Source organism: Bidens hawaiensis, unplaced genomic scaffold (assembly GCF_021521415.1).
Source record: "Bidens hawaiensis isolate Kalapana, Puna unplaced genomic scaffold, B.hawaiensis_p1.1 tig00006365_1, whole genome shotgun sequence".
Lineage (NCBI taxonomy): Eukaryota > Viridiplantae > Streptophyta > Magnoliopsida > Asterales > Asteraceae > Bidens > Bidens hawaiensis.
Window position 1 is genome coordinate 529,189 of NW_027491425.1, and position 25,981 is coordinate 555,169.

The 25,981-nt window shown below is 34.5% G+C and overlaps 4 protein-coding genes across 4 annotated transcripts; 3 read left to right on the forward strand and 1 right to left on the reverse strand.

The window, feature by feature from the left end:
• Nucleotides 1–5,227: 5,227 nt before the first annotated feature.
• LOC143632089 (cytochrome b-c1 complex subunit Rieske-4, mitochondrial-like) lies at nt 5,228–9,382 on the forward strand. The gene is made up of 2 exons (XM_077100673.1): nt 5,228–5,399; nt 8,705–9,382. The coding sequence occupies exons 1-2, from the start codon at nt 5,228–5,230 to the stop codon at nt 9,340–9,342; spliced, it is 810 nt and encodes a 269-aa protein (XP_076956788.1). The 3' UTR covers nt 9,343–9,382.
• Nucleotides 9,383–15,002: 5,620 nt separating this feature from the next.
• On the forward strand, nt 15,003–18,000 carry LOC143632120 (uncharacterized). The gene is made up of 6 exons (XM_077100700.1): nt 15,003–15,183; nt 15,787–15,958; nt 16,076–16,423; nt 16,495–16,683; nt 16,764–16,946; nt 17,638–18,000. Exons 1-6 carry the CDS (start codon nt 15,017–15,019, stop codon nt 17,881–17,883), a joined length of 1,305 nt encoding a protein of 434 aa, XP_076956815.1. The 5' UTR covers nt 15,003–15,016; the 3' UTR covers nt 17,884–18,000.
• Nucleotides 18,001–18,622: 622 nt separating this feature from the next.
• Nucleotides 18,623–20,936, reverse strand: LOC143632091 (E3 ubiquitin-protein ligase At3g02290-like). The gene is made up of 4 exons (XM_077100674.1): nt 20,909–20,936; nt 20,197–20,355; nt 19,061–19,448; nt 18,623–18,984 (listed from the first exon to the last, which is right to left on the reverse strand). Exons 2-4 carry the CDS (start codon nt 20,308–20,310, stop codon nt 18,848–18,850), a joined length of 639 nt encoding a protein of 212 aa, XP_076956789.1. The 5' UTR covers nt 20,311–20,355; nt 20,909–20,936; the 3' UTR covers nt 18,623–18,847.
• A 1,792-nt stretch (nt 20,937–22,728) lies between these two features.
• On the forward strand, nt 22,729–25,935 carry LOC143632092 (uncharacterized). The gene is made up of 3 exons (XM_077100675.1): nt 22,729–22,778; nt 23,115–23,273; nt 25,499–25,935. Exons 2-3 carry the CDS (start codon nt 23,120–23,122, stop codon nt 25,738–25,740), a joined length of 396 nt encoding a protein of 131 aa, XP_076956790.1. The 5' UTR covers nt 22,729–22,778; nt 23,115–23,119; the 3' UTR covers nt 25,741–25,935.
• The last annotated feature ends 46 nt before the right edge of the window (nt 25,936–25,981 follow it).

Sequence of the window (25,981 nt, forward strand, 5' to 3'; positions counted from 1 at the left end):
AAACGCTGAAACAACAGCCGATCCGGAGGAACCAGAGGAGGCGGCCAAAACAGACTTAGACCCAGATCCTCTTTTGAAGACGTATGGTCGGCTGGCTGGCGTTAGAGAGGAAAGAGTGTGTGTGTGAGAGAGAGAGAGTATATATGAGAGAGAAATATAATATATATATATATATATGTTAAATATTTATATATTTTTATTCTTTTTAAGTATTTTCATCATGGCTCAAACTTTAAGCAATCTACACAAATAGTCGTTTAAGGAGTAGAAAGACAAATTTACACTCGTGTGCCTTGCACATGACTATATTTAACAAAAAAAAAATAACTGGGTTAGTGCCAAAGGACGTAACGTGAAAGGAATTTGAAACATGATGTATGTCTTTTACTATTTCTTTCATTAAAGGACGTCTAATGAAAATCAGGTCAAACATAAAGGACGTCTTTTGCCGTTTTGTCTAAAACAAATGATAAGTCCAGCAGCTGCAGCACCAGAGAGGTAGAGAACGAACGGAAGTTACAGAACAAAGGCATCGACCGATCAACAAGGTTTCTGAAATCAGAATTTGAATTCTGAGTATTCCAACTATTCATGAACCAACAAGACGACAAATCGACATTAAACTGGGTTTGAATCGTTTGATTATTTAACAAATAAATCTTTAATTTCAAGTTAGGTTTTGGTTCAAAACATGATTTTTTTTTTCTTAGTTGAAATCAAAGCAACTATTGTGATTTCTTTAACTAATCTTGAGTGCTCCGTCACCTCCGTGCTCGACAACTGAATATATAGCTTTAAAGAACACGAAGTTAGCTTAGAACATTTGAAGAATATGGCTAGTTGGTTTGAAATGCGTCAAATGTTGAAAGTTAATAAAACAATTGATAAAGCGGCATACGAGGAATTTAAGAAAGAACGTGATTATTGTAAACAAGTCCTGTTGAGAATTATTGCATTCGTGAAATTTCTTGGTAAAAAAACTTTGGCGTTTCGTGGGACAAATGAGATGTTATATCAAGAAGATAATGGAATTTTTTTGGGATTGGTTGAGATGGTGGAAGAGTTTGATCCGGTTATGAAAGAACACGTGCGGCGCATCCATATTATTAAAAGCCCTCGTTTCCTGCGCCTAGGCCTATTTTTCAGGCGATGCTCAATAAATGCGCTTCTAGCTCCTATGAGAACGCTTTGGCGTTTTCTAGGACAGGAACATGAGAAGACAAAAGCCGAGCAAAAGAAACACAAGGAGTGCTATTGAAACTTAGATTTAGGAGAGGTCAAAGGAACTATATTAAACATTTTGTTATTCAAGTTTTAAAATTACTTTAAATCTTGACTATTTTTGAACTTTTGCTGCTGATTAGATGATATTAGATGTTATATAATAGCTTTTATTTATTTAAGACAACATAGTCCGGTCGGAGTGGGCAATGGGGCTTTCCAAACTTGAGGAGTGTGGTGGCCTAGTATACAAGAAAGTCGTTAGTCCAAAAAAGAAATGAAAAGGCCGAAATGCATTAGTCCAAAAATAGATTCATTTTAGTGTATCGATATTTCATAGGCTGGCCTAGTTAAAATGAAGCCCTTAAGAGATTGTTGTTGTCTTTATGTTCTTAACTAATATATTGTGATTAAATGATTTCCTTAATCATTATGATTTAATTTTTGAGTTTTGAGAGACTCGAAATTGGTTCTCTTTCATTAAATTCACTAAATTCAAATGTTTATGTCTAATTTGTGTCATTGATGATTTTGTTGAACTTTGAATTTGAGTTGTATACAATTTTAACTCGTATTAAATTTTTTCTTTCGTTTTTATCTTTTTATTTGCTTGTTTAATTAATATATATAATATTCTTTAAATGCATATAAACTTTATAAGATTGGTTAGTATGTGCCATTAACTTGCATTAATAAAGTTAGCTATTACATAAATGATGGGTTTGGTTCAAGTTTCAATTTTCTCCGTTTAAAAAGTAGTTTTTTTACTATTATTTCATGTAAACGATAATTAGACGACCTAGTTTAAGAGTGCAAGGGATCGAAGAAAGATGAAGCATGACGAGAGATGGTTGAGAGAGTTGGGAAGAATCGCATAAGTGGCATGGGGATGCAGGATGGAGCAATGGAGTGTGTGAGAGCCATCCCTTTTTGTCAATGAAGCAACGAATAAATGAGTGGAGTGGCAAAGGCATGCATGATGAAGATATATCGGGACAAGGTGGGAGAATAGGAGATCCACTGCGAAGGCCAGTGGAGGCTACATAAGGAAAAGGGATATGGGATGAAGAAAGACTGACACCAGGCAACATAGGAGATGCATAATGTTAAAACAATATATCAGTTGCAAAACAATTTGACATGTTCTTCACTTGTTTTTGTGTCATCAATTAACGCTAGCAATAGGAATTGAACTGTTAGTTTATAATGCTACATAGAAAAATATATGAATAAACTATATACAATTTTAACACGAGTTAAAAATTAAAATAATAAGTCTATTATACATCTATACACTTTTGTCACAAAAATGCATAAACAAAAGGTCACCCACATACTTACTTTTTCACAAATCTAGCCAATTTTGTATTTGTTTTTTTAAGGTTGGAGACCTATTAAGCCGTAAACTTTTTCAAAAATTTCTATTTCTCAAGCATAAAGTGAGTCATATTTGTATAACAAAATAAGACATTTTGTATTTTGTGATAATAAAAGTGAAACTTTATACAACATCAACACTATTGTATATATAAACTCAACAATAGATTTTATATTAATTTAGTTCTCACAATTCAACGTACATATAACTTAAAATTTGAGCTAGACTAAAGCCCATCTTTAACCGATGGCCGAACGAATAACTTACACAACTCATTGACACCAACGAGATATGGCACAAGCTATTGTGTGTGAACATTTCTCGTGGTTTTATCACATACGCATTTCTGTTCACGGGCAGTGTTACCTCCTTATGTTAGCTATTATATTACAATAGTATTAGGGCTGTCACTTTTACCCGAAACCTGAAACCCAACCCGAAAAAACCCATACCCGAACTAACCAGGCCCGAAAACCTGAACCCAAGAAAAGACTAACCCAAACCCGAACCGAAGTAATTCGGGTTGGTTCTCGGGTTTGATTTATAAGTTTCGGGTCAACCCGAAAAACCCGAATAAACTTTTAATTTTGAAATTAAATATATTTTTAGGTATAATAGGCTTAGTCTTAGTCACTAAAGTTATCAGAATCTGAGCATAATCGACTGTTGTCATTCCAACTATTATGGATCGGTTGTTTTTTGTTAATTTATGTTTTCCGTTTTTTACTAATAGCAACCGTAATCGAACAACCAAATCACGCCTGATTGAAGTCGATTATGGTTCGAGTTAGTAACTTAGTTTTACTCTTTTTTTTGAATTGTTTTATGATTTTATCAAGTTATGTTGGTTTATTATTTGATTATCTACGTTATGACCAAAGAAGAATATTCTGTTTTAATTTTAGCATTGAAGTTTTTTAAATATTTTTGTTTTTTTTTCATTTTCTATGATACTCGAAACCCAATTAACCCAACCCGAAAAAACCCGAATCGAATTACACGGACCCGAAAAACCCGTGAGAGATTTGGGTTGGGTTTCGGGTTAAAATTTAAAACTTTGAAACTCGAAGAACCCGACCCGAAAAACCCGAAAAACGAACCCAAAGAACACCTCTAAATAGTATATACTAAAAGCATCATTTTGAAATTCATTTAAATTACATATTCTACCCCACAAGTTTCAATTAGCTATAAAATAAACCCCACAAATTTAACCTTTTAATATGATAACTCTCAAGTTCCATTAAGCTAGACAAATAACTCAAAAAGGTTTTAATATCAACCGAACCAATACCGACCAATTCTCTGCCCCCAAAGCGCAAGTTTAAACCAACCAGTTTTTACTAACTTCCTTAGAGCATTCCCAACAGCTCCCCTAAATTTTTGTGAGAGGGTTTTGCAAATTATAGGATATGGTTAAGAGTGGTTGTGAGTAGAATAGAGAGAAAAGTTAGCGATTTTTTGTAAATTTGAGAAAACATTGTTTGTCCCAATTTATTTTTTAATATTTGTTGAATTGGTTATGAATAGAGGTGACAAAAAACTGTAATGACAAAGGTACAAAAAAATATTATTTAATTAAACATAAGACCGAAATGTAGTGATTTTTAGGGCGCGCTCGTTTCACATAATCGAATAGAGTTGGAACTGGAATTGGAAAAAATTGGATTTGGAATTTGAACTTTCCAATAGAAATTGAAATTGGAAGGAATTGAAAACCAATTCCATTATTGGCGTGTTCGTTTGACAAATGAATTAGAATCATTTTTTTTAACGAAGATAATGGCGGAAACATTTTAGTTTTTTTAGATTTTCTTGTTTTTTATTTATATTTTGCGGTATTATCTTTTTATTATCTTTTTTGAATTTCTTTTAGGGCGCGTTCGTTTCACATAATTCGCGGGAATTCAAAAAAATTTGAGTTAAAATCCCATTACATGGCGTGTTCGTTTCGTTGAAATCGGTATTTTAATTCCAATTCTTTGACAAATGAACACACCAAAATGGAATTAAGATTCCAATTCCAACGAAAACGAACACATCATGTCATGGGATTTTAATTCCAATTCCTTTGAATTCCCATGAATTATGTGAAACGAGCGCGCCATAAGGGGTTTTCTATTAAGATCAGATACCCCTAAAAAAATATTCATAAATCAAAATATAAATCAAAAACAAAAAAAAGTAAAAAAACTAAAATGTTTTATTCGTTGTCTCCGTTCAAAAAAAATCTTAAGAAAATATTTCAATGAATTTACTTGAATTCCTTTACATTTTGGAAGGATTTGGAATTCCTTTATTTTAAGGAATCGGAAGAAATTGAATTCCAATTCTAATTTTTTGACAACCGAACATACCAAAATGGAATTAAGATTCCAATTTCAACGAAACAAACACGTCATGTTATGAGATTTTAATTTCAATTTCTTTGAATTTACACGAATTCTATTAAACGATAAAGAAATTGAAAAAAAGAGACATGGATGAGTAACCGTGGATATAAAATTAAGCTGATAAAAACAAATAGAAAAAAAGAAATAGAATCCATATAAACATACCGTTGTCCCAAACTAGACAAGCCTCCATTTTTGCATCTATCAGAAGAAACCCTAAATCGGAAGCTCTGAAATGTTGCGATTAGCCGGGAGAAGATGCTCTTCGTGGTGGTCGTCTTCGTCCGCCGTCGTCTCTCGCAATCCGATCAACAACGCCGTTGATCATTCCACCTCCGATGCTCCCAGATCCATTTCCAATCCTCACCCTTCTTACCCCAATTCCATGTTTCTTCATCATGTCAGAGGTCAGTCAGTCAGTCGGCTTAATATTATTTGTTATCTGATTATTGGGTTTTGATTTATATTTCATTTTCTCTCTTCGGATTTGCTTGATTCACGATTTTGTATAAATTCACCTGTTTTTTTTATGTATGGGGAATTGTGGATTGTTATATTAATTTTAATTTATGCGGGTTCTGATGTTTTTCGCATTTAGATGGCAGGCTGCTTGTGAACATTTGATAATATGCGTCTGTTGTTCTGTTTATTGTTATAAGCGTTTTGAGTACCTTTAAGATGATTGAAATCGTAAGGGTTGTTGGATTCTGCGATGTCTGTGTGTGATACGAATCTCGTTTGATCGAGATGGTGCATTGGTTCATTTGTGGCCACCGTTATTATGTGTTATGTAGCAATCGTCGTACTCTACTACATGTTTTTTTTTGGTGTTTGCTAATGGCTATATGCTAGTATGGCGTAGAGGATAGCAGAGACATGTGCAACAAACCCGAACCATACCCCCTTAGCGAGAGCTATAGGCATATACATCACGTAGCGAGGTTCTGGTAGTAAAAACACAAAATATAAGAAACTTACATCAATTTATACTATAAGATTAACGTATATATCTTTTGTTGATTGCACCATATAATAGAGGACATACACCTAAAATACTGAGAAATGAGAAAGTTATGCTGTTTCTTTTAGGCCTATTGCTTCGGTTTTGCTATTAAATAGAAAGCCCATTCATTCTAATTCGACTTTGGTAGACATAATCGTTATGTTCACAGGTTTGTTAACATACGGGTCACGAGTCATTGTTCAGGTCAGACTTCTGGAATAACTAAAAGGATGTTTTGTGTAAACAACTTGTGTGTCAAGTTGTTATATTAGATAAGTTAAAATAATGAAGGGTAGCATATCTAGGAAGATAAGGTTGTAGCTTGCAACTAGTTGTGCAAGTTGTTTTAGTATGTCTTATGCAGATTTTATGTTGTATGTTTTAGTATAAATAGGTGGTTTAAGTGTCTTTGTAAGATGTGGTGGTTTGATCCTTTCTTTAATACAAAAACAGTTTTGTGCCTTTGATGACCAACAATTGGTATCAGAGCTGCAAGATCGAAGGGCTGTTCGAAAAAAAAAGGAGGGCGACTACCACCCAACTTAGAACTTGTGACTGGTTCAGGGGTTTGTGATAGATCGTTTGTGAAGAAGACTGTTATCAGCAAACCTTGCTGTGGTCAGTTGAGGCAGCTGAAATCGATCTGTGATAGATCGAACTGTGAAAGCTACTGGAAAAATCGGAGGGGCTGTGAACAGCTTCCAGAAGGTGCGCGTGAGACAGTTTAGTCGTTTGAAACGACTGAGTCAGACTGGTTGTGTGGAACAACTGCTGAAGGAGAAGGCCTGAGTGATTCAGGTTGTAGTTTCTGTTCAGCGAGTGATCAGAATCTGAGCGAGGTTGTAGTCGAGAGAAAGTAGACAACAACCAACAATCTGCGTGGAGCAGATTTGTGACCGGTGGTTTGTGAGGATAAAGCGGAGCAGGTAGGATCAGTGAAAGATCCAGTGGATTGGTCAAAGCAGTGGGAAAGAGGCTGTTAGAGTGGAACATGGTTGAATAGAAGGACGTCAAGAAAAAAAATATATAAAGGTATCTTCGACCCGGTTTCTTACTCGCCAAGGACAAGAACAGCAGGTGGCTGGTTCTTTTAGCAGAAGTGTTCCAACTAGATAGTGCAGGAAAAACGAATCAGCAGGGTTGCTTTTGTTTAGCGGTATGGAAAACAGAAAAGCGGGTGGCTTGTCTTCTGGTTGGTGGTTGATAGCGTGTGGCTTACAGCTCAGGAAGAAACTAGCGTACTGGGGTAGCGAAGGTCAAATCAAGAAGAGTCGAGTGAAGACTTTTGACGTGATCGAGTAAAGGTTGGAGTCCGGGATATAGTGAAGATGGCTCGAAAAGACGGTGAAGATTGGTGTTGGAGTTGTATGGGTCGATGTGAACATTAAACGATTAGGGGGGTGATTGTTAGACATAATCGTTATGTTCACAGGTTTGTTAACATACGGGTCACGAGTCATTGTTCGGGTCAGACTTCTGGAATAACTAAAAGGATGTTTTGTGTAAACAACTTGTGTGTCAAGTTGTTATATTAGATAAGTTAAAATAATGAAGGTTAGCATATCTAGGAAGATAAGGTTGTAGCTTGCAACTAGTTGTGCAAGTTGTTTTAGTATGTCTTATGCAGATTTTATGTTGTATGTTTTAGTATAAATAGGTGGTTTAAGTGTCTTTGTAAGATGTGGTGGTTTTGATCCTTTCTTTAATACAAAAACAGTTTTGTGCCTTTGATGACCAACAGACTTGATGGTTGCCTAGATGCGCTTTTTAGAAAACATCACTTGGGGGATTATTCTAGCCTAAAATTTAGGATTGAGGATTGAGAGCAGCTAATTTGTGTAAAAATGTTTATGCTCCTTGATGGGGAAATTTAGTGCTTTATTGTGTTTTCCTGTTATCCACTGTTGTAAGATTCGGTGCAATCTCGCTTTATTTTTTTAATGCAAAAAACACATTGAAATAAGTTTATACATGTGAAATACTGCTATTGGTTAGCATATATTGGTCTTGAAAAGAAGTTTATTTTTCATCTTTTGAAGAAGCACCAATACATAACTTCTCTCCAAACTGTAAGCTCATATCCGTATTTGTTTGAAGTCGAAGTGACTTTGGAGATGGATTTTTGGTCTCTTTAGATGCTCCAGAGTGTGTAAGCTTGTGCAGGCATGACATGCCATCTACTCATCTGTCTATTTGTTATGGATGTTTGGTTGATTATCCCATTTCTTGGCGTTGGTTGTCTACTTGTCATTTTGTTTTTCAATGATATATTAACTATGCATGCTTTATCTTGATACCTCATGACATGGGTGAATGTAATCGCTTGTTTTATTATCACAAAGCAAACACCATTCAAATGTATTTGCATCATGATCGGTACAAGTTTTGAGACATTCTCTTTATCAGCAAGCTTCTATGATGCCTGTAATTTTCGGACTCATGTTTTATAGTAACCTGGAATCAAACCATTTTCACGGTCTATGCACACCTTTTGTATCTGGTAGACAAATTTGTAACTACATGAATGATGAGTGTGCGCAAATGTTACATTGATATTTCAAACAGCCAAAAAGCATGTATATTATCTTGGATTCCTCAACACAGAGCAACCATGCTATTGATAAAATGTTTAATGATTTACAATTTTCTATTCTGGACTTTTGACTTTCATGTTGTGGTTCAATATAGACTTTTGACTTTTTGTTTCAGGTCTTTCTACTGGTTCGATCACTCCAACAAATGACCTCGGTTTTGATGTCCCTCCTACTGTAGCTGCCATTCAGAACCCAACATCCAAAATCACTTATGACGAGTACAATCATGAACGGTTTCCACCGGGCGACCCCAGCAAGCGTGCTTTTGCATACTTCGTGTTGACTGGTGGTCGATTTGTTTACGCGTCACTAATCCGTCTCTTGGTACTCAAGTTTGTTCTAAGCATGTCTGCAAGTAAAGACGTTCTTGCCCTTGCTTCCCTCGAAGTTGACCTCTCAAGCATCGAGCCAGGGACCACAGTGACCGTCAAGTGGCGTGGGAAACCAGTTTTCATCAGGCGTAGGACTGAAGCTGACATCGACCTAGCCAACAGTGTTGATGTGAACTCCCTGAGGGACCCACAGGAGGATGCGGTTAGGGTTAAAGACCCAGAGTGGCTCATAGTTGTTGGTGTGTGTACCCATCTGGGTTGCATCCCACTGCCGAATGCAGGTGACTTTGGTGGTTGGTTTTGCCCGTGCCATGGGTCCCATTATGATATATCTGGGAGAATCCGAAAGGGTCCGGCTCCGTATAATCTGGAGGTGCCTACTTATAGCTTCTTGGGTGACAATAAGTTGCTGATAGGTTGAGAATGTTATAAGCAAGGTTTACTACAAAACGTGCTGAAAGAAAGCAGACTAATGTTTTAATTTTGTTATAATTTTATTGTCATTTTATGTATCAGATATTTTTTTTGGTATGGGCTGCATCTAAGTTCTGAATAAGGCAGCATCAGGTGTTTTATTTGTTGGAATGTTTTATATATGTTGTGATTTGTTTGTTTTAACTGTAGGGATAATTTCTTTCATGAGTTTTATACACTCTTTTTCACACGCGCGCGCACACACAAAACACTGTTTTATAGGTTTTAAGGAAAAAAGGTTCAGCTTATTGCTGTTAGAGTTTGACTTTGGGTTATCTGGGGTGGTTGGGAGGCTGGTCTTGATGGACTGGCTGGTGAATTGTATATGTACATGTTCTTTTAAGATTTCATAAGCTGATAAATAAAATTATAAAATCCGGCTTTTTTATTTTATGTTGATAGTGCTTGTTCGTTTTGCCTAGTATGGCTCGCTTATTTTTTTTGCACGCTACTTGTGTGTTAGGATTGAAGCCATTTCTTATTTCATGTATTCTTTTTGGTTACTCATGTGAAGGGTTTAGGTCATTTGTTATGAGTCAACTCTCGATGAACGGATTATATGATGTCATAGCAAATATGCTACCAATTCAATCGTTCAACTGGGTAGAAAATAGGAATAAGTTTTAAGAGCTTGCTATGGTTTAACTGATATTGACTATGTTCTGAAAGAACAATTTAATTGAATTAGAATTATCATTTTTATTGAAGATTTTATAATTTTGTTTCTTTTCATTTATGAAAGCTATAATTGTAGTTATATGGATGATATGTCTCGGAGCACACCTAGTAGAGGCATTCTTGGTGTTTTTTTTCTTTCGAGAATATGATATGATGTTGAGGAGAGATAAATGCTAATATCGACTAAATATGATACATTATCACTGAATATGATATCATATTTTTAAAGTTAAATACAATTATAATATAAGTAGAGGCATAATGTCAACTCTAGTGGGTTCCTTAATGTTTACATTATTACACTTCATCTTATAATCTACTATTTCTTTGTGTTTGATGGTAGTATGCGATATACTTTTCTAAATTAACTTTTTTTAAATCCACATCATTCATTTTATTTCGTGTAAGCTTTTAGAATTAAAGTAAAAATTGTATGTTAATGTGGTATCTGATTATCTGATATAAGTATTAAATTTTAAATGATTAAAATACTTGATGAAACTTGAGTGATTTAAAAGGGAAAAAACTTATACGTAGTTTTAGCGAAAAACAAAACTTCATGTACATTTTTTGAAGTTGTCAATTTATTAATTGGGGTTTAGAAGATTAATGGAGCTTTCTTTTAGAAAAGGAATATGTTAAAAAGTAAAAAGCAGGAACACTTTTCCTATATTAAAAGTATATAATTAGACAATCCTTCATGTAAAATATGTAAATATCACATCATTTTCTCTCATTATTTTCTGTCTCATGTCTCATCACATAGACCAAGGATTTTCCTACACTCCCTCTTGTCTCTCCTTTCTAACTTATCATTCATGTCAACCTAAATACATTGCATTAGGGTTGGTCTTATGATTTTTAATAGACGTCTTCAAAGTTTTGGATACTATAAATTTTACAAAAACATCAAAATCTGCATTATTTATAAAGTATTTTTTTTAACGGCAGAGAATCTCACGTGTAAACCTATCATTTCGGGGCCAAGCCCAAGGTCGACTCCTCGACTGCCATGAGACTGTACCCACTCCCTAACACGCAGGAACCGGATGTAATCCGTAAACCCTCGCCCCCTGTTGGGTTCGTACCTGAGATTAAACCTTTGATTCGTCCCTTCACTCATATGTCCTTTGAACCAACCCAAGTAAGAATTAAACATGTATCTTCATATAGGGAGTGCACGCCTCTTACCACTATACCAAATTCTCAAGACATCTATAAAGTATTTGGCTTAATATATAAACCCTTTAATTTTTGAGGATTGAGATTAAATATAGGGAAAATCCCCAAAATAGCCCATCTACATAATGAGATTCCAACTTTGTCCCCTAAATTTAAAATTTTCAAAAATGGCCCTCTCTAACTCATCTTTGACCATGTATTAGGAAATCTAACGCGTCTTTAACAACATGTCCCTAAATTTAAAATTTTCAAAAATGGCCCTCTCTAACTCATCTTTGACCATGTATTAGGAAATCTAACGCGTCTTTGACGACATGTTAACATGTTGTTAAAGACGCGTTAGATTTCCTAACATATGGTTAAAGACGCTAACACGTCGTCAAAGAGGCATTAGATTTCCTAACACATGGTTAAAGATGAGTTAGGCCTCCAAACACGTAGTCAAAGATATGTTAGCATCAAACGCGTAGTCGAAGATATGCTAGCTTTTTTGTTTGTTTTTTTAATATTATAATTTTATAACTAGTTTTACTTATTTTGTTTTTCTTTTATAACTTTTAATATATAAAATTTTATATTATTTAGAATATATCGATGAGAAATGTTTACTTTTATCTACGGACCGACATAAATTTTATTTAAAACCGAGCGGGGTCAAATTTTATTGAATATTTCGATATTGATTTGGCACGGCTCGAGTTTGAGTTAGTTTATGTCGGTCAGTAGGTAAAAGTAAGCATGTCTCGTCGGTATATTCAAAATAATATAAAACTTTTATATATTAAAAGTAAAAAAAGAAAAACAAATATAGGTTAAACTAGTTATAACAATATAATATTAAAAACATACAAAAAAGCTAACATATCTTCGACTACGCGTTTGATGCTAACATATCTTTGACTACGTGTTTGGAAGCCTAACTCAACTTTAACCATGTGTTAGGAAATCTAACGTGCCTTTGACGACGTGTTAGCGTCTTTAACCATGTGTTAGGAAATCCAACACGTCTTTGACGACGTGTTATGCTAACATGTCGTCAAAGACGCGTTAGATTTTCTAATACATAGTCAAAGATGAGTTAGAGAGGGCAATTTTTGGAAATATTAAATTTAAGGGACAAAGTTGGAATCTCATTTTGTAGACGGGCTATTTTGATGATTTTCCCTTAAATATATTATATTCCGTGTTTTGTAAGTAAAAAAATATTTAAAATCATGTTAATCGAAAAAAGTTAAATTCTTTTCAGATAAATGCTTTGACATTTAAAGAAAAATCTTATCAAACAAAATATAAGAATGTCTTAAATATTTAAGCACGCACACTTTATAAAAGTACTAAATAATTGACAGACCTGTTATGAAAAAATATATATACATATTTTACGTGGATAGTGAGATCCTATATGTTTAGTAGAAAATAAAGTGTCTTGAAGAGGGTGCTATGAAGTATGTATGGCTCGTCCATTTGATTAAAAGTCGTCACTCTTAATTTGGACCCTTTCCAACCTCTCAAAGGCTCATTTTTGTTACTTACCTTCAAATTATGATTTTTAAGATTAAAACATAATATAAAACTAAAAATCTATACTTAGCAGCTAGCGGTCACAGTTCACAGGAAGCAAGAGATAGTACTAGCAATTTTAATACCATACCCGATTTAAAATTGAATCGTATATGTGGTTCAGATCCGGGACGGTTTATGAGAATATTTAAAGTTTCAGGTTCTGGCAGATAAAAAAGGGCTATAAGATCACGTTTGTTATTATGGATAGATCATTTATCAATTTTACCGATTGAATTGCATTTTTAAAACCTAATATTGGCCAAAACAAAAAAAATAATAATAAAATAAACAAGTTACTAAAATGTTTCATATAAAACACAAAGAATTTTTTGTTTCTCTATATAAAAAAGACCGCTTTTGAGAATTGAATGACCCATTAACTTTGGTTTCATAGACCGCATTTTTTTTCATTGCATTATTAGGTCATTTTGTAGCCTTTTATTTTAAAACAAAATTATATATAAACAATATTTTTTTAACAATTATGCGTCTCTTAAGAAACTGAGTCAAGATCGACGACCTCCTTGTTCTTCCATTGGGCCGACCCTGGCCATACTTGTCGCCCGTTAGGTACCCGCTAGGTTGCTACTCACTGCTCATCATGTACGCTAGGTTGCTTATTTATTGTCTCTTAAGAAACTTGTTCTAATAATGTTCATTAACTAAAACCCGATCTCAAACGTGATTCTTTTTTCGAGTACATGTTTGGTCAAACTAATACACCAACGCAATATTTCTCCAAAGACTATTATTTAATTTTTTATTATTGTTTTTCACAAATGTTACTTCTATCATCCTTATTTTAAATTACACCAAATTTATATTTATTTATAATTGAACTCAAGACCTCTTATCTAAAAAATTTACATCTCTAGTCCCGATCATCACATGAGCAAGTCTCACAATTACACATACATGATTAATAATTACTTAAAACTTAGGTTGGAGGGTATGGGTCAATGGGCAAACCCCACTGATCCAATGTGGAAGGTTCCTCATTAGCATGAGGCCATTGAACACCACATCCTCCTCCCTTTCTTATGGATAGATCATTTATCAATTTCAGTAGTTACCAGAGGCCATTGATCATGGGCATGTGGGCCAGTGGTCAATCAATAATTTTTTTCTTTTTTTTTTTCAATTATTTATAATATTAAATAATAGAATTGTGAAGAATAATAGAGAATGGAGGAAATTTTCCATACCCCTAGTTGGATGAAGAAGAAGAATAAGAAAGACAAAGCTGACATGGCACAAACATGAGAGAAAATGATTCAAATGAACCATCCTTTTTGACCTTAAATTGGTATTCATTATAATGCTTTATGTTGTGTTCCCTAGTCTCATTAAACGAAAGAAAGGAAATGAAATTGAGAGAAAGAAGTGGAGTGTTGTGTTCCCGAGTTTCATTTTGTGTTCCCGAGTCTCATTAAAGAGAGGAAAGGAAAGGAATTGGAAGGAAATAAAATGGTGGTTGTGTTCCCAAGTTTTTTTAGAAAGAAAAGAAAGGGAACTGAACAAAATGTTGTGTTTCTAGATTCATTAAAGGAAAGAAAGGAATGGAATTGAAGAGAAAGAAAGAAGAAAACAAGAACAAACACTTTCTTTCCAAATTGGAAATAATTGAATAGAAAGGAAAGGAATTGAAAAATAGAGAAGATGTAGAAAATAATGGAAAGGAAAGGGAAAAAAAAGTTTTCTTTTCTTTTTCTTTCTCTTCTCATATGAACTAGGGAAGACAGCAAAGGAAGGAAAGGAAAATAAATAAGAAAATATATGTTTCCGAGTTTCATTAAAGGAAAGAAAAGAAATGATAGAAAAGAAAAAACTAAACAAATAAAGAGTAAAATGGATGGGTTTATTTTCTTTCCAAATTAAAAATAATTAAATGGAAACGAAAAAAAAGAAAAAATAAAAAAAAAAGAGAAATAATTTCTTTCATTTCTCCCCTTAACACAACTCGGTAACATGTGAGCCTCCAAGAACAGAGGCACCAACTTGATCAAACTTACCTACCTACCAACCTGATATTAACCCTAATAAAACACTTTGGTTAATAATTTAATCAAATCCAACAAATCACATTTGAGTCAGGGGTTGGTGAAATAGAACCAAACCAATCCCCCTTTTATATATCAATCTCTGACCTCGTTAGATCTCACACACTCTCAGATCAAGCCCACCAACCTCCATAACCCATGGCTTCAATTTCCAATCTTTCTTCTCCGATCACACCCTTAAAGTCATCGCCGGTGCTTCCACCACCACCCGCCACCGCCGTGCACCTGGGTTTTCCGGCAAGACTCAAACTTTCTTCCTCCAGGCTGTCCGTTCGATCCACTGCGCCTCTAGCCGCCTCTTTGATGTAAGTTTTTTTTTCCCCCCAATTTTTTTAAATCTTTATTTGCTATTCTTTATTAAAGATTGAATTTTTTTGATCAAGTTTCAATATTTTGTTTTGGGTTGTTGAATCTTGATCAAGGGTGTGTAATGAGAAATTTAGAATCTTGATTATGAAAATCTGATAGGGTTTTAACCAATTGAGTTTAATTCAGTTGGGTTTTTAGTTATGAACTAAAAGATTCAATCTTTGTTGTGTTGTAATGGTTTTACATGTTTCTTTTAGGTGTTTTTGCCTGTAGCTTTGATTTTTGTTTTGGTTTTTGGGTTGCATGTGCATATTAATGGTTTGACTTATTGTTATTCACTCATTTGTTGAAATCTAAAAGATTTGCACACTTGTGTTTTTAGCTATGCCCTAAAAATTCAACCTTTTTGTGGTGTAATTAATTAAGTAATATATCTTTAGGAGATTTTTTGCCTGTAATTTTTTGTTTTTTGGGATGCATTAAACTGTTTTTATTTAGTGTTTTGACTTGCTTTCTTTCTTTTTATTTTACCCAAGTTAGTGAAATTTGAAAGATTTGAATTTTGAACACTTGCTGCTGACTTGATTCTTTTTTTAAAGTGTGAAATGTAGCCAAAATGATGGAAATGGAAGCGCTGTTAAGAGAACAACTCTTCATGATCTTTATGAGAAACAAGGGCAGAGCCCATGGTATGATAACCTCTGCCGCCCTGTTACCGATCTTATTCCCCTAATTGAAAGTGGTGTGAGAGGTGTTACAAGCAACCCCGCGGTAATTAACCCTTTCATTTCTACTAATATTTATATTCATGATTCAAATATAAAATATGTTCTTTCCAAAGTCCAAATCTATAATAATCCTAATGGCATGTTCTATATGTGATTACAGATTTTTCAAAAAGCAATTTCAACATCAAATGCTTACAATGATCAATTCAGGGAACTTGTACAAGGCGGGAAAGACATTGAAAGTGCGTATTGGGAACTTGTAGTAAAAGATATCCAAGATGCCTGCAGACTATTTGAACCAATTTATGATGAGACAGACGGTGGTGACGGTTATGTTTCTGTTGAGGTTTCACCTCGGCTTGCTGATGATACTCAAGGAACCGTTGATGCTGCAAAATGGTTGCATAAAGTCGTTGACCGTCCAAATGTTTACATCAAAATTCCTGCAACTGCTGCATGTGTACCTTCCATTAAGGATGTTATTTCTCTTGGAATTAGTGTTAATGTTGTCTTTGCATTAGTAGCTAGTTTATAGTTCATTACTAATATATATTTTTTTGTTTTTATGATTTGTCATAGCTCATATTTTCACTATCAAGATATGAGGCGGTTATTGATGCTTATTTAGATGGATTGGAGGCTTCTGGTCTTGATGACCTTTCTAGGGTTACAAGCGTTGCTTCCTTCTTTGTTAGTCGAGTGGACACACTTGTTGACAAATTGCTTGAAAAAGTTGGGACGCCAGAGGCCCTTGCTCTTCGAGGCAAGGTAAAAAGACAATGATTATCGTAAATAGTTGAAATTTTACCTTCAAAATCTTTTTTGTAATCATGTGGTTGGCGTTACAGGCTGCAAATGCTCAAGCGGCTCTAGCTTTCCAACTTTACCAAAAGAAATTCTCGGGCCCACGATGGGAGGCCCTTGTGAAGAAAGGAGCTAAGAAGCAACGGTTGCTATGGGCTTCAACCAGTGTCAAGAACCCTGCATACCCCGACACCCTTTATGTGGCCCCACTTGTTGGCTCAGACACGGTGAGTCCCTTGATTTTGTTCATAACAAAAAGTTCCTTCTATGCATGATTAAATTCTTGAAACTTTTAGAAAACAATGCAAAGATCCTTCATTTTTGCATGATTACTTCTCTGAACTGTGAAAAAAGGTTCGTTTTGTTGAGTTTTTCAAAAGTACCTATGATTTAATCATGCAGAAATGAAAAGGACTTGTGTGCGTATTTAACAAAAGTTCATAAGGTTTTCCAACAATTACCCAGTCATTTAATTCAAATGTTTTGATTATTGTTAAAATAAATTAGTTTTTGTAACATAGCAGGCAAACCTAATTAAATATAAAAAGTAAAATTTTGGATAAGAAATAGGTTTCGGGTCACCCTGACTTGTACCAAAGCTATCCAGTTTTGACCCGACTGACCCGCTACCTATAAACAGATTTGGCTTGGATCTTGTTTTCTCTCTAACGGGTTAAATATGTGAAGTAGAAAAAAAATAAAGTCAAATTAAATATGTCAAATGAGGAAGGCAAACAAGCATAAATTTCATAATCATTTTGTAAAAGATTTAGGTTACTACTGAAATGATAATCTCTTTGTAAACCATAGCTGACAAACTAGTTATTCCCAAGAACTTTAAGATTAGTGTTACAGGTCAAACGTGATTGGCCAGTATTAAAATTACCTGTTAATGTGTGTGTTAATCTTGTTGATTAGGTGTCAACCATGCCTGATCAAGCTCTGCAAGCATTCATCGACCATGGTACAGTCGGAAGGACAATCGACGCAAATGTATCAGAGGCTGAAGGAATTTACAGCGCGCTCGAGAAGTTGGGGATCGATTGGAGCCAAGTGGGGGCCCAGTTGGAGCTTGAAGGAGTAGATTCATTCAAGAAAAGCTTTGACAGCCTGCTTGATAGCCTACAAGAGAAGGCCAACTCTCTGAAATTAGTCAACCTGTAGACCACCTTCATGTGTGTTTGATTTATTTGCATCAACAGACTTGAAAGATAATAAAGAATGGTTGTGTAAGTGAATGAAAGATTGTGTAATGGGAGTTTTATGATTGATTTTGCCTTATCTTTACATGTCTTGCTTCTGTGGTGGTTATTCATTATGTTTCTGTCCCATTCTTCAGTTGTTTTTATATCAGTTAAATGAGGCTGCCATTGATCTTTATCAAATGAAAACAAATATTCGTTGAAAAGCTTTAGGCTGTTTTAAGTTTTAGGCTGCCACTGATCTTTATTAAATTGAAATTGATATAAAAACACTTTGCATTTTATAAGAGTGAATTCACTATTAGACAGAATTCGAAGTTTTTTAGAATTCAACTTTCTTTTTTTTTTTCTATTTTCTGGTTTTCTGAATTCGATTCGCAGTGACTGCAAATCCACCTACCTATTTACAAGTAAAATATATATATGATACTGTTTTGACAAGTCCTCTTGTAAAACCTACTAGATTTACAAAAAGATCAAACTTCAACTCCTGCAGCCCATTTTGTTTACAACCAGTTATGCTTTTATGATTTATTCAGTATCAATCACTTTCAAAATGCAATGTAATTATGAAAATTGGGTACTTTGCTGATAATTCATAACTTCTTTCACTTTTCTATTTTCTTTATAATATTTTTCTAATTTATTTACCATAAGGTTCTAACCTTCCAATTAAGAAAAATACATGAACTGATGAACAACCTCCTCATCACACCAGAATCAGCTAAAGAAACAGAACCCGAGTCCTAAGCATGTTAACACCGCAACAAAGTAAGAACAATCCATAAAAGGAAAGGCATTCTATAACTCATTATGCTTGATATAAACACGATTCAGTTAGCTTTAAGTACACTTTGCATTATTAACAGTACAACCTACTTTTGACTATTAACCTCTTTTACTTTATAACCATACTCCAGAAACAGCTACGGGCTTTCACAAAACTCCATCACCCTGCCACACATTGGACATGTTTCACTCCTTTCCATCCATTCGTATATACAACCGAGGTGAAAATGATGAGAGCATTGTGTCACAATCTTAGGATTCTCCAAAGTATAGTCTGCATTTTTGTTTCATAGCATTGTTAACACAAAGAATTTAAGACCGGCGCGAACAAATATTATTAAAGAATTTACCATCAAGACATGTAGGACAAACATCTTCATTATCAGAAGATTGCTCATAAAGAAGACCTTCTAAATCTTTGACTTTCGAAGACTTCTCTGAAAACTCTAAATTACCACGTTTAGAATCTTCAATTGTAGAATCAATACCAGATTTTCTTTTCGAAAGGTCCACGAATTCAATACCAGATTGTGAATCTTCTTGAAAATGAGTCATGGATTTCTCACGTCTGATAACTAGGCCACGTTGCAGACGTGTGAACCTATGGTCAGAATCATAAGCCAAGGGTCGCGTAGCCAAAGGATTTTCATTAGTTAAACCAGCACTCGAAGATGAAGCGGTTCCTTGAATAGGCGATGATACGGGCAGTCCTTCAATCCTCTGAAACAGCGTGCCATACTGCATAATGTAACATAACCAGATTAAGAGTCATTTACCATACAATAAAGACTAATTTTAAAAAGTAACCAACTTTCGTGAATTTACATCTTACATAAAATAGTATTGATTCGAGCAAACTGCATGAAACAGAAACCAACTTATAAATATTACCAATTTTAGCAATCGGCCTCATTTTAATGATTTGCCAACCGCCACATCAGATGCCAAGTACGCAAAAACAATCACGTGAAAAAGACAGTTACAAGCTTAGAAAATGATTCCTTGTTAAACTTACAGTTATAAGTAATTATTAAATGCCGCATCAGACGCACATGGCACGTACGCAGTACGTATGTTAAAATTATAGATAACATACAGCATCATCAATTTTCGAAAAATAAGAAACACGTGATTCGTTGCTACACTTGGTAATAATAAAATGTCACTTGTTTGCTATAATCAGCTATAAAATATAAGTTGATTTATATCTTTCACTTAATTTTATGCCGGATGCTAAATTTTAATAAATTATTGTAACGATCATTTCTACTTCTTACAGTTCTTCCTATAGTAATTCTTATCTCCAAAAAGAACACAAACTTTCGATATTTTATGTAACTCTAATAACTTCATAGGTAAGTATACGTGCTTCAGCAACATAAACCAACCAAAACAGAAACTAACTGTAACTTTGTCGCCGAAAGGCGTACGCTATAAAACAACTGGAAATCATAAATGCAAAGCTTGTGAATTTAATTATGCTTACCCCAGAAAACAACTGGTGGAAAAAGAACCTTAAGCACAAGCAATGTCGATATACGACATTAGTTGGAAACTCGTCAAATTCATCACCACATTGGCAGCAGCAAATGGCGTCCATCTCTTAATTCAGAACAGAATACTGATAATATCAGATAGCTTCAAACTGCACTTTAACAACAAATAGTTTCATCAAGTATTAAATAAATGACAGATATAATCTAATCTAATCTAATCTGATATGGTAACTAGCATTAAATACATATGATTTTTAACAGTTTTAATCATACAGAAGTCGCTAGGCGCTGTCAGGTCGGTCAAATATCATAAGTTCACTAGTATTTGTTAATAACAAGGACGCGAATTTCAATATGTATTTCAAAAGGATAAACGCATTCAAAAACCGATATTCATTTTTTAATATCATAGACAAAGTAATCATTTAATTCTCGTCTTCCAAGTGTAAAAAAGCGAAAATCCAACTAGACCGATTTTTACAACACTAGTATGTAAGTATCTTTTAACATCCAAATTTGACCGTATAACCCTAGCATCGTATTATTACAAAAGGGGAAAACTTGATTGATTTGCATATAAGGTACATGCGACTAATAATAAATATAAATATAATCAATAGAAGATTCGAAAGAGACAACACAAGTAATAAATAAAAAATGAAGAAGATGGGGGTTAGGGTTTCAAAAGATAAATATATATACCGGTGGATCATCGGGATCGAAAGAAAGAATAAGAATGAATGTTGAAGAGAATGAAGAAATGATATGATTGGTGTGTTTAGTGAACGAAGAAGAAGAAGAAGAATATAAGGTAAATGTTCAACCAACTTGTTATTACTGCTTTAGTTGGGAGATGCCGACAGACAGACAGGTTTGGTTTTTGGGGGAAAAGAAAAAGACTCTTGCGCCCTTCCTGATCACCTATCATTGGTCGACAAAATCTTATACCGAATCCAACTGATAACCGTACTGAACGGATAACCGAACAAAAGTGGTAGGTAAAACAAGAGCCGGAAGTTGAGACCGGTTGGATTTCTAAAACTGAAAAACCGAATAACTAGAAAATTGAAATTATGGATTTGGTTCGGTTGGAGCTTACAACCAATCCAAGCCTCTCTTTGCAGCTGAGTTAGCCAAAAAATGAAGGAGCCGCGAGCTTATAAAAGGAGAGAGAAAAAAAAGGAATAAACTTTATTAGTATTTTAATACGGATGTCGATGAAATGATATTGATATACCAGTCTCATACTTGATTGTAAAGTCATGATCTATATGCAACCTAATACATGTCGGATACAAAGTATACATGTTAAAAATTACCAATTAGGATTCCCAAATACATTTGTTACCTTTTAGTTTTTATACACTTTCATTACCAAGGAAAGTAGAAATATAACAACTAAAAATTAATAAATTAGTAGATTATTCTATTATTAAAGACAAATAATAACAACAACAATACTGATAATAAATGTTTATGAATATGGTTTACGTAAACATCACATAATACCATGTTCGTCTTATGCATGCAAACTTTTTACAGAAGTTTATATACCCGGTCTCACACACCTGCATATACATCCAATTTCGTGTTCAACAAACAAATTTATGTTATGCTTGTTGAGGAAAATATATCTTTTTTACTTGTAGATATGTAAGTAAAGAATAACTCCTAACTTCGATCAAAAGCCCCTTTAAGATCCTTACAAATAAAGCTCACTTGCAATAAAACCTTAAGCATGCTCTATTTAAAATTTATGTTATGTCTAATGGAATAAATGTAGTAGGTACAAGCTAGGGCGGGATCCGCAAGCATTTATAGGGATGGCGAATGAACCTGACATTCATGACAAGTAATGAGACGAGTATGAGGTTAGGTTAGGTGATTTCCGACCTGACAACCTGAAACATACTTATATGTTTACAAAATAAATCTAATTAATAACTTTTTGGTTTGTCTATTTCTAGTTTTCTTAAAAAATAAAATTACATAAAAATTCAAATATTAATAAAATATATAGAAACATCATCCATAATTTTTAACAAACTAACTGGTAAACCCGATATTGAGTGTTATATCGGGTATAGCACACAGTTCTATAAAGCTTGAGATAAATAAAATATATTTAGAAACATCATCATTAATTTTGATCTGAAAAAAGGATACGAGTCAATTGATACAAAGCTTATCTCGAAAATATGCTCTAAACAACTTAATTTTTGGTAACCGAAAGTTCAAAGTCCCAAATTGATGCATTACTTCGTCGTTTATAACACCGTTTCGATTTAAATTTTACATCAATCAACTTATATATTTTTTCCAATCAAAAACCCTAAAATAACAGTTTGAAATTCGGATTAAACTTAACGTCGTTAAGTTTTTTCTAACCACGTTCCAATGAATTTTTTTAAAAGTTCGGACCACCCTTTAAAATGTTACTTTGATTAAGTTATTAAATTCCAAACTTTAAACCAACAAAAGACCGCACATCCTCTTTAACCCTCTCATCGTCTTCCGATCACCGGAGATTGAGCTAAGAGTTGGCCGGCGTTTGAAGAAATAGAATATTCCGGTATCTTCTTATCCATCCGTTTTTATTTTATTTTATTTGCTCTCATTAGGGTTCGCTATTATGCCCATATCTGTTTAATAAAAATTAGGGCTTTTATTTGTGTTGTACAGTATCAACTATGTTGCTTGAGGTTATAATTTATGAACAACTGTCATGCATTATTACCTTTTAAAATTGCAGTGGGAATGTTGTTGGAATACGACTGTTTGATAAAAATTAGGGCTTTTTAATAGTATCGTATAGTTTCGGCCGAAAGAAAGTATGATGCTTGAGGCTATAATAATTTATAAACAGATGTTATGTAACAGGTTTATTATATTGTGTTTTAAGTTGCAGTTGGAATGTCGGAATACGAGAATGTTGTTGGAGGAAAGCTGAAGTTGAAGGGTAAGGCTCTGGATGTGAAAGCTGGTGGGAGCAAGAAGAAGAAGAAGAAGACGACCAGACATTTGTCTGATCAAGTTATTCAGACGATCGATAGTGAAATTTCTGAAGGTAATCTGATGCTTTCATACTTGTAATATATTATTATATGCTCAGCTTAATTTTTGATTGATGATTCTAGTCTTGTTCATTAAAGGTTATTATGTCACTTGTGGGAGACTGGATCTTACATTGATTTTATAAGCTTTTTACTCTTCACTAATCAATCAATCAATCAATCAATCATACCCAGTAAAATCCCACCGACAGCAGAGCTATAGGTAGGGTCTGGGGAGGGTGGGATGTAGGCACACCATACCTCTATCCAAAGGAATAAAGAGGTGGCTTCCAGAGAGACCCTCGGCTCTAAGAACATGTGTATGAAGCAAAAAAAGGAAATCAAAGTTTAACAGTTATATAAAAAACTACTACTAATTATAATAATATTAATAAAAAGGTCACAGTTTAACCGCAATATAAAAGCTAATAATAATAATAATAAAATATGTAAGGGAAATACCATTATGGTATGTGACCTAAATAAGTTAAGTCTAAGCCCTAAGGTATTCAATTCTCTCTAAAAATCCTTAACTTTAATTCTACTTCTCCACGAATTCCTATCCTCAACCATGTCCTCGGAGAGGTTTAGGTCTATCAAATCATGCCTAATCCTCTCATCCCAAGTCAATTTCGGTCGTCCTCTACCCCTCCTCCCCTCTATATTAATGTTTTCTACGGATCTAACAGGATTCGTCGTCTGTCTTCTCTTTACATGTCCAAACCATCTCAATCTCCACTCTCTTATCTTGTCTGCTATGTTCGCCACCCCTAATCTCTCGCGAAGCACAACGTGACTCCTTTGTGACTCCTTTGAAGTGACTCCTTTTTACTCTTCACTAATGCTTAGAAAAATACATTTGTGACTCCTTTTATCCGATTTGACTTTCTCTCTTCTGGTCAAAATTTAACCCATACTTTGAAGTAATCAGCATTCTTGTGGTGCTTGATTCTTTCGTGCTGACGTAGGGCTTATGTTTAGGATTTCCCAAAACTTCTTTGGCATGCTCTTCTCACTTGAAACCATGCTCATGGGTACAAATTTTCTTTTCTGCGGCACCCTTTTTAATAGCGGTAAACCTAATTAGAAAAGTATTACAATTTTACAAGAATTATCCGCTTGATATGTATATGAATTAGTATTTGATGCCCTTGGATTTGGGTTGGTACATCCACGGGTTACAGGTGGGATATTTGGAGTCCATGATATAGAACGAGAAGTCATGCCAGTCAAGAGAAACACCCCCCGCCCCCTTCCCACTACCCATGGCCACCAATAGTAGTTTGAAACCATTTCATTATTATTATTATTATTTGTGGCGGTACTTGTTGTTTTGTAGGTAGTAAGTACTTTAGTATCTAGCTTTCCAAGACGTGGATTATTGGTATTTGTCTTTTCTACCTATATGTACTTCACTTTTAATCAATGAATCGGGGTGTTTTATACTTGAATTTTGTTGCTGCATTTTCTCGTCTTCTGGTTAAATCAGTTTATTATTCCATTGTCAATCCAAGGTAGCAACTTGGGTGGTGCTCTTTGGAACCTAATCACAGGTTTAGGTGGTGATTTATGTATCCTAAACTTGTATCAGATTGCTCCTCGGTTTGAACCGGGTCCTGTTACTGTATCCCTTTTGACCCGTTGTCTATCCGTTTCTATCCGTTCATCTCGAAGTTTCTAGTCGTTAACCTAACTGCATTTACAATATTTTTGTTGCACTGTATATGACGTTGCTAATGGTCTGTTAAAACCATTGGCAAACAATTTCTTGAACTATCAATCACTTCTTAGACAACTTCGTTTTGCGTCAGTTTTATTCTCAACCATAGCCTTAATCGTTTTAAAATGGCCAAAAGTCTCTCGTACAGGAAATGAACCTCCAAGTTTTCCAAGAAATAAACAGAGGCCCGATGTTTTCTCTTTTGGCACAATTTCGACACACTTCTTTTACTTTTTGTACAAGAAGCATCCCCTTTAAGCGTTTGTTTCTTGGACAAGCGATAGAGACCTCCTTTTGTAAGTAATCGTACCTTAGATGCCAAAGTCTTGAAGTCCCTTCACTTAAAATTGTAGTTTATAGGCGTGATGAGTAGGAACTTCGGTCAGAACAAACATTTTATTTGAGGTCATATTTGAAGGGGTGTTTGGTTTTGATTACTCATTTGTGTATCTAAATAGCTATATGCTTATATTGTGCTTTTAAATGCATATAATAACTTCTTGAGTAATGGATGTGTAGGCACGGGAACAATGGACGAGGAAGAGATGAATGATGGTTCTGGTTCCAAGGCAAAAGGTGGTTCACATATTGACCGTTTGACTCCAGCAGAGAAACGTTATATGGAGCAAAGGCAGAAAATAGACATGCAGAAAATGGCAAAGACATCAAATAAGTCGCATCGTGACAGGCTTTCAGAATTTAATCAGTATCTTGCCAACATGAGTGAGCACTATGACATTCCAAAAGTTGGTCCTGGCTAAGAGTGGTTTCAACGGCTTCTACAGCACCAGATCTTTGACAGATTTCTGTTGCAGCTCATGGTTATGTGATAATACAGTCTCTATCCTTACATTTGAACCAACCTTAAACTTGTGATCATGTGTGGGTTTGATTACATTAGTCCAGTTGCTTGTCACAATGTATGACTTTTGTGTGTTTAATTTTAAATCAAGCAAAAAACCCTGTTTGCCATTATATTTTCAAAGCAAAATAATAATAATA